We start from the raw sequence: 8,952 nt of genomic DNA on the forward strand, positions 1-8,952 counted from the left end.
AGTTTTAGTAGAGTCTGACGTTGAACTTTGTGAAGACGATGTGAACGGTAAGTATAACCTTACGGTGAAAATTAGATGTCATCCGAATGCAAAGAAACTTCGGAATGAAATTGTGTTTTTACATCCTAAGATTCGGCTTTAGTTTGAGCTGATGAAGACTGTAGTATGTAGTGAGTGAAATTTACCAGGGCAGTGACAGTCAACGATGTTAAATAACACTCCGAGTCTGATTAAAGAATTGTGTAGGTAGAAAACGTCAAATGCTCAGAACTGTTATCTTCAAAGTGCGTTATCCCATCTTTCCATCTAAATAGGTCAAGACTACAAACCCATAGAAAACAAATATCTAATAACGAACCAATCGAAACTGAAAATGACGTGATAAAGATACACTTGGTCAAAATAATAATTATGTCGCAGCTCACAGTATTTACCTATTTATTCATTGTTTGCTTGTTTTTTTTTTATATATTTTTTACTGTATTTCCCATTCCACATGTGATGTTGTGTGGTTCTCATACCTACATTGATTATATATTTATTCATTTTAGTTTGTGATGGTGAACTTCCAGCCAATGCGATGTGTTCAGGAGAGAATAATAAAACCAAGCGATGTCAGTGTAAAAAGGGATATAAAATGAGTTTGGACATCGATTGTAAATCGAACGGCTCGGTATTTTCCTGCCAGGGTAAGGTTCTATCTCCTTATCCTTATTATCACTGGGGTGGACAAAGGGAGACATTTTTACTTTTTGTTACTTTTTTATTTTTTTTTTTTTTAATGAGTCTGGTCAACTTATCTACAGGAAACATTGAATTCTTATAGAGTTAAAAATGACTCCGAATTCAAGAAAAGGCCCCATTAGTGTAGAGGCAAATTGTTTTGGTCCACGCTCAGTGCTGTTTACAGCCCTAGTCACCTATCTGTTGTTTTCTTCAGATATAGATGAATGTGCAACCAATAATGGATCGTGTGAATATAAATGTCAAAATGAACCTGGTAGTTATAACTGTTCGTGTCCAGAGGGGTCTGAATTACAGGAAAACGGTTTGAATTGTGGACCAAGTGAACCAGGTAAAGTAGTTATACATTATATATTATATAGGAATATCACATAACTCAAGCGTGATATTTGCCCAAACTTATCAAAATCTCGCACTTTCAGTAAATTATTGGATCAATATAAATAAATTTGTATAAGTTGTCTCGTAAATTTATGTATCTATTTCAGCTGTAGGGTGTCCACAAGGTGTGAATATCACTAACTCTGATGATGTAACAGAATCCAGAATATTTGATGAAGATTTTAGTTTTAATTGTACTCTAACTGGTGTGAAGGGTATTCTGAGATGTGGTGAAAATGGTACCTGGACAGAAAAGCAAGCTTGTCCAAGTATGTGATCAATATTCTTATACATTTCTTTCAATGAAAAAACCAAGATAATTGTGTACATCCAGGGATGACTTTAAACTTGAACATAGAAAGTCCACTTTATTTAAGGCAGTTTGAATAATAATCGTCACAATATTAGTCGGATTTAATATGAAATACTTTCTCACTCCAAAACAAAATACGGTAGAAGCTATATTTGATTCATATAAAGAAAAACTCTTTTTTTTATAACGACCAGTATTTATGTTTCAGGTGTAAGAATAAATGAATATTTTTTTGTGTTTCCGAGACCTGTTAGAATTACCGTACCCGATAGTAATTGTTCAAGAGCTTGTGCTGACATCTCTACGTGTGAATATTCTTATTTAATAAGTCCGGGCTCATGCGGCTATTTTCTAAAACCAGTCCTATTCCTGAATCCACTTACCAATACAAGTCTTTCTCAATGCATTCAGAAATGTCTAGAAGATACAAAATGCCTGACAATGTCTTACAAAGATACTTGCATTTTATTCAGTGCCGACTTCGTCACAACAGATTCTAGATTTAGTCGTTTATTTGGTGAAGGGGGAATCATTCTTTATCTTTAGTAGCCCGTGTTGTCATCTTATTGAAATCACAAGCTTGTTTTATTAAAATACGTGTTTACGTGTCCTGTACAGAAGTGTCGTCATTTTTTCATTGCATCTCAAGCGGGTGCACCTCAAGTTTGACAGAATTTCACTCACGTACGATGATCATAAAGCGTCGATAAGAAATTCACCAAACAAATGTATTGGGGACACTGATAATCGTCAACCATGCATTATCACATAAGAAAGACTCTTCACGATTAGTGACATCAAAAAATTGTGCAAATTGATGCTATCAGTGTCTTCGATACACATAAAAAATAATAGAAAACCACTTTACAGTCCCTTTAAGACGGAATATACATTTACTCTGTCAACAATTTCATTATGCATCATGTTGACCACAAAAGAACAAAGTAAGTCAATAGAAGGCCCCGGTCCCAAATCTTGGGTCCTTATACCAATTTGTCAAGGGGCGGACCATTGGGACCAGGAACCCGTTTAGATAATCAAACCAAGGACAATATAAATATTGTTTAACAGTTATAGATTTATAATATCAGTCAAAGTGAGACAACTCTTGATTGGGAAATTTATTCAGACCACAATGGATTTTTTAAAACCAAAAGCTGTTTTTCTGGAAATCAGCGAGTTTTGCATTATAGGACTAATTTTCTTTTTGATTAACCATCATGGTTTTCATGAATTGCTTTATCTTCTAAACATTACAACAGCCCCAATATTAATACTCGTCTCTTTCATACTAATATATCGCAAACAGAACCTGAAATCCAAAACACCTTAAGGAAACGATTTTGATGAATTAGGGATGTGGACTGTTCTTGTTCTATGTCCAGAAGAAATCAATCATGGGAAGGTGAAAAAGAATTTCAACAGTTCAAATATATCAAACTTTGGAAACACTCAAACAAATTGAGTTTCTGAGATGATTGACTCAGTGTCCGACTTTCATTCCATGTTAACCTATGAAGTCAATAATACCGTATTTCCCTCCTGTGGTCAGAGTCCTGCCCCTTTTATGGCCAATCCTTCAGAGAGCAAAGTATTCGAAAGTCTCGTAGAATTAACTAGGGCAGAGTCTCTGTTTTTCTCCTTTTCCTCTTCCAACACCTTCAATTTCATATACCTCCAATTTCATATACCTCCAATTTCATATACATCCAATTTCATACACCTCCAATTAGGTATTTTGCTTTCAACCCCCCTATATGGTTAATCCTACAGAGCGAAAAGTTTTCGAAAGTCTCGTAGAATTAACTAGGGATTAGCAATATTGCATAAGTATCCCTCTTAATCTAGAAAATACATAAATATGATTCTCTTGAACAAAATATAAAATAAAATAAAAGCAAAAAAGAAAATAAGAAGAAAAAAAATATACCACAAAAAATGAAAAGCATAAAAAAAAGCAAATATCATGTCAAACAAGGAAGAAATACTGACTCATATATTAAGAAACATGCCCATGCAGATCGAAAAAAATGTCTTAGAGATGAAAACAAAATATTTCACACATGATGATATTGTATCAACACCTATTTCCTGGAATAGATATGATAGCGATCATCAGCTAATTAAAAAAAAGTATGAAGCACACACGATGATGACCAATCATCACTTATTTCCAAAATAATACACACGTGAGCATTGGTAGCTATCTTCTGAAAATCTGGATAGGTTCGCTGAGGAACGTAATGGTGTAGACTAGGCGATCAATTCAATGGTGTGAGTAAACATTGGTCGTCTTCAGGTTCGGAAATTGCTTTGGGTTAATCTGGGTGGGATATCTTCTGGGGAGGCTCTTTGGCGTTTCTTTGAAACTGGTAATACTGCCGAATAAGTTGTTGCCAATTGAGTGGCATTCGATGACTGCACTATTTGCTGTTTTAGATTTTTCAATGTCCTTCGAGGTCTGATACATTTATTACAGAAAAAATAGGAAGAGAATAAGAGGACGAACAAGGCGATAAGAGAGACGAGAAAGTAATATTGCCAATGAGCTTTCATTGTAAAGGGATTATTCATCATGGGATTGGAATACTTGATGTCCTGAATATCCGTAAGTAAGCGGTGTAGATTCTTAGATAATAAATTTAGAAAGGGTCTTGAGTAATGTTTTCCCAGAAAGGGTGATGGAATTGGGGTTATGAACTAATGAACTAAGAACTAAATACACAAGAAGATTCAACGACTCTTAACTAAGATTTACAAAGGACCAACATAACTAGAACTATACAACATATAATCAATAATTGGACCACACAATAAGGCCGACTGAGATTTCATGGTTGAATGAAATCAGCGGAGATCAGTAAACAAAACAAAAATGATCTATTGTAATTAACACCTAGTTAATACACCCTTATTAAGTAATACGCACCTAATCCTACGATATGGTGGTTAATAAGGTATTACCGCAGACGTAACTTCCGGATAATCAAAGTTGATCACCTGGAACAACTGGCCGATATTATGAACTATTATCATTTCATGTCTCTACAATTTAGAGTAAACAACTTATTTAGTGACGGTACTAACTATAAAAAGATTCTTCGGAATCCGAGCTATCATAATCCGTCGGAGGATATTAGTTATTAATTATAAGACATGGGCTCAGCATGCTTACCTAAAGCATCTTAAACGTGAGCTAAGGGCAGATCATCTTCGGAATCGAATCAACTGAATCCGCTAATGGCATAGTCGGCTTGACAACCTTAGGACGTGGTACGAAGAGGTTGTCGTCTATGATCATTGATTGACGACATTTTGCAGCACTTTGTCGAGAATATGTTTAGGTTACCCACGCTCTTCTTCCCAATAAATATTTGGATTAGCCAAACCTTAATATTCCATATGGACCCTTTTAGTATTGCCTGTTAATTGGTGCTTTATTCGAAAATTGACCGGTGAGAGCTATTATTTTTTAATACGGTTTCCAATGAGTCGATAATTTTCGATTACTTACTTCAAATTTTGTTTGTTTACATTTTGTATTGAAATATTCCCTATTTTTAGGTCGACTTTCTTCTAAATTAACGTTGACGTCAACATAAGCTTCATTTAAGCGAGCAAGGGTAGTAGGAACAAAGTCTTCTCCGAAATAGTTTAGCTTTGGACATAAAAGGGTATCCATCGGTAAGCACACGTTTCTCCCGAAATTGAGGAAAAATGGAGAGTATTTAGAGCTACCGTGGACCGATGATTTGTATTCCAAGCAAATGCCAGGAAGGTAATCGTCCCAGTCACACTGATCATCACGAATTAATTTTGCCAAACTATTATTTAAATGAGTTGTATTCCATCTCACGATCACTAATTATCAGTTTAGGACCACCATAGCGGGGAATAATTTATGGCAACTAATTCTGTAGTTTTATTAGGCAGTGCAAACAATTCGACCCATGAGCTAAAATGATGAACAATAGATAAAATATATCTATTGCCATTATCAGACTCTGGTAATGGGCCAACGTGGTCTATTCCGAGTATTTCGAAAGGGTATTCCGGTTTAGGCATTTCTTGAATTGTTTGTTTCTTTGTCTTATTAATTTCCGAGTAGTACATTTAACACAGGTTTGAATAAAATTAACTACATCTCTGCCAGTATGAGAACCAAATGGAGATTCATGAACATCTCGTAAAAATTTAATTTTGAAGGAATCAGGGATGACTTATTGTAGCCGTTGGGTTTAAACATTTTGAACAGGGCGGGATATGTGATAAACTACACCGAATAAAAGAACATAGTCATCTATGGATTTATCGTCTGTGCCAGATACTAAAGCTTTTCGCAATTTACGAATGTCAGAGTCTTCCGATTGAATTTTTCGAGGAAACGTCAATTCTAGTTTTACTGTGCGTTCGTCATGCTCGTCATCAGAATCAAAGTCTGCGGTAAAATCGTCAGGCAATTCGTCATGGGTGGGTTTATCAGTGTCAATAACTAATAAGTCTTTGTCAATTTGCGCGCCATGGTTTTTGGAACGAATGCGAGACAAAAAAATCAGCTTGACGTTTTTTCGAACCAGAATATGTTTGATATCACACTGCATTTCCTCAAGCATAATATAACCAAACGTTGAATACGAGGGTTTTTATTTTCCGCTGTAAATAGAGCTTTGAGGGGTTTATGGTCAGTAAAAATGGTAAAGTCAGCACCGACTAATTAATGCAATATACAATGCCTAATCGTTCTCTTTCTGTAGTGGATATCGTAATTGAGTTGATGCGAAACATATCGACTCTTTCGCCCTCGGGGAAGTCTTAATACACCACCTATTGCGTATCTGTGTATAACTTATAGGGTTTAGTTAAGTCAGGATAAGTTAATATAGGGGCTGATATAAGCTTCTCTTTTAGTGTTATAAAACTTGCGTCTACTTCAGGTGTCATAAAAATTTGTCATTTTTCTTAGTCAGATTAATTAAAGGGTGTGCAATTTCAGAAAAATGTGGAATAAACTGCCGGTAATAAGAGGCCATACCTATTAATGAACGTATTTGTTTAACATTTTTAGGTGCTAACATGTCTTGTATGGCACTAACTCTTTATGGTTGGGCTTACTACCATCCTTAGAAATAGTATGACCAGGATATCTTTGGATAGATCTCGTTCAAGGCAATCACTTTGCTCTCAAGGTCACAAGATATGAGCCTTGAAATTTTTTGTCGATATTGAAAAAAATCAACAGGAAATAACTCGAAAGCAAAATCGAAATTAAAAAAAAAGGCTCCCACACGATTGTTAGAAATCGTTCACTGATAATATAGACATTAAAATAATGTAAATCCGATTAAAACCTGATCCCTGATTTCCGGGAAAATTTTATCATTTGAAATCTTTATATAAACAATTCTAGCATGTCGCAAAAAGAATTTTTCAAATATCTATAAAATTCTGGAACAGGACAAAAATATAGTTAAAATTTAATATTTACAAGCATATGACGCCAGAACCGGAAGTGATATCAAACTTTTTAGTTTGCAATCAAAATATCAATCTACCTGTAGAAAATAATCAAAAATTTAAAAATCAAAAAGTCAGTGTCTAACGTCAAAATTTTTAATTTGGCATTAAATACTTTTGTTATATATAATAAGAAAAAGCACAAAAAGTCCATTCAGAATCTGAATACAATAACCATCTATCTTAATTAGGTCACCTGATAGAGCAGTTCAAAGTTGAAAATTGTGCTGTCTTTGGACAGCTATAAAACCGGAAGTAGAAATCGGAGATCAAATATAACAGTATCAACCGATAGTCAAGGTCAATGGCCTTTAATGTGACTAAAGGTCAAGGTCACTAGTTATGAGCCTTCAACCGGAAATTGCAAAAGGCGAAATTCAAAAATCCGCTTCCTACGTTTTTTTGCTCTTCCATTTAAAATCATCAAAATCGGATGAGCCGTTATCTAACGTATTTCAAGAAAATGCAAATGGCGGCCAAAATATCAATTTTCGTGTCTGGTTAATGCCTCTGATTTTGTAAGTCATAACGATATCTATCTTTTAGTATACGTTTCAGTTACTTTCATTCATAATACAGGAAGTGGGCCAACCGGAAGTTTGCACATCGATTTCGTGAAAACCGGAAGTGATGCAAAAATTTTGATTATGCCAATTTGTTTTCTGTTGCAATCGGACAAATATCAGAAAAAATCAAAAATTTCCTCAAAATTTGCAAAATTTGGCTCAAAAATGTGTGCTACGAATTTTCGAAATTGGAAACCTATTGGATATTTTTGGGAGATCCCATAATTGAAAATTCACTCAAAAAATGCGCCTTCCAGAGCAAATTTTCTACTTTTTGCACATTTTGCACTGTGTAACTAACCGTTCCAATTCATATTCATTCAGCAAATAGACCACACATGTAGATGTAAGGTATTGCCATATTGCTGCAACTATTAGACATTCTTCAGATTAGGCGACACAAAATCATATTTTTTTGAAATTACGAAAACAAAGCAGTGTGTTCGATGGAACGCACTACAAAAAATACACATGACTAATTCATCAAAATCGTTTCCTTAAGGTGTTTTGGATTTCGGGTTCTGTTTGCGATATATTAGTATGAAAGAGAGGAGTGTTAATTTTGGGGCCGTTGTAATGTTTATAAGATATAGCTATTTATGAAAACCATGAAATCAAAAGGAAAATTATTCCTGCAATGCAAAAACTCGCTGATTTCCAGAAAAACCGCTTTTGGTTGTAAAAATCCATTGTGGTCTGAATCAATTTCCTAAACAGAGTTGTCTCACTTTGACTGATATTATAAATCGATGACTGTTAAACAATAGTTATTGCAGTGCGTTTGTTTTGGTGGGACTTTGCTTTCAGCAAAGTCCCAGTTTGTTATCGAAATGTCCATTCTTTTTTTTTTTTTTTTTTTTTTTTTTTTTTTTCGTTTCATCCACACCTTCCCGAGCTTAGACTGCAGTAGTTGTATTAACGTTTTGAATTTCATAGACCTTCTATATAGGTGACGATGTGCATAAATATAAATTGGAACATTTTTGCAAAACCGGAAGTGCCACAGTTCAACATGTGCAAAAAGTCGAAAATCGGCTCTAGAAGGCGCATTTTTGCATCGATTTTCTTCGGGTTTTCATTTTTACAATCTACCTGTAATTTCTGACCTGATAGCACTTGAAAAATTACGAAATTCGAAAATTCGTCGCTCACTTTTTTCGATCAAATTTTTCGATTTTTTTGCAACTTTTTTGCTTTTGCATCGATTGATCTGAAATTTTAAATGCAAAGAGACTTCACTAATGTTAATAATATGATACAGTCAAATTTTGTACGTCATTTCCGATTTTCAACAGGAAAGCGACTGAACTTTAAATCTACTTCCGGTTGAATAACTTCCGGTGTAATTTATGTAGGTCAACAAAATTTGGCTGATCTTTGGCAAATAAAATTTTATGGCCGATTTTAAAATAAAATCCAGACCGGAAGTGATAC

At 34.6% G+C, this 8,952-nt stretch overlaps 1 protein-coding gene across 1 annotated transcript; it reads left to right on the forward strand.

The window, feature by feature from the left end:
- Positions 1 to 834: 834 nt before the first annotated feature.
- On the forward strand, positions 835 to 1,119 carry LOTGIDRAFT_123418 (hypothetical protein; the record flags this gene model as incomplete). Its single annotated transcript, XM_009060772.1, has 1 exon — positions 835 to 1,119. One exon carries the CDS (start codon positions 835 to 837, stop codon positions 1,117 to 1,119), a length of 285 nt encoding a protein of 94 aa, XP_009059020.1.
- Positions 1,120 to 8,952: the final 7,833 nt, after the last annotated feature.

This window comes from Lottia gigantea, assembly GCF_000327385.1.
Source record: "Lottia gigantea unplaced genomic scaffold LOTGIsca_44, whole genome shotgun sequence".
NCBI lineage: Eukaryota > Metazoa > Mollusca > Gastropoda > Lottiidae > Lottia > Lottia gigantea.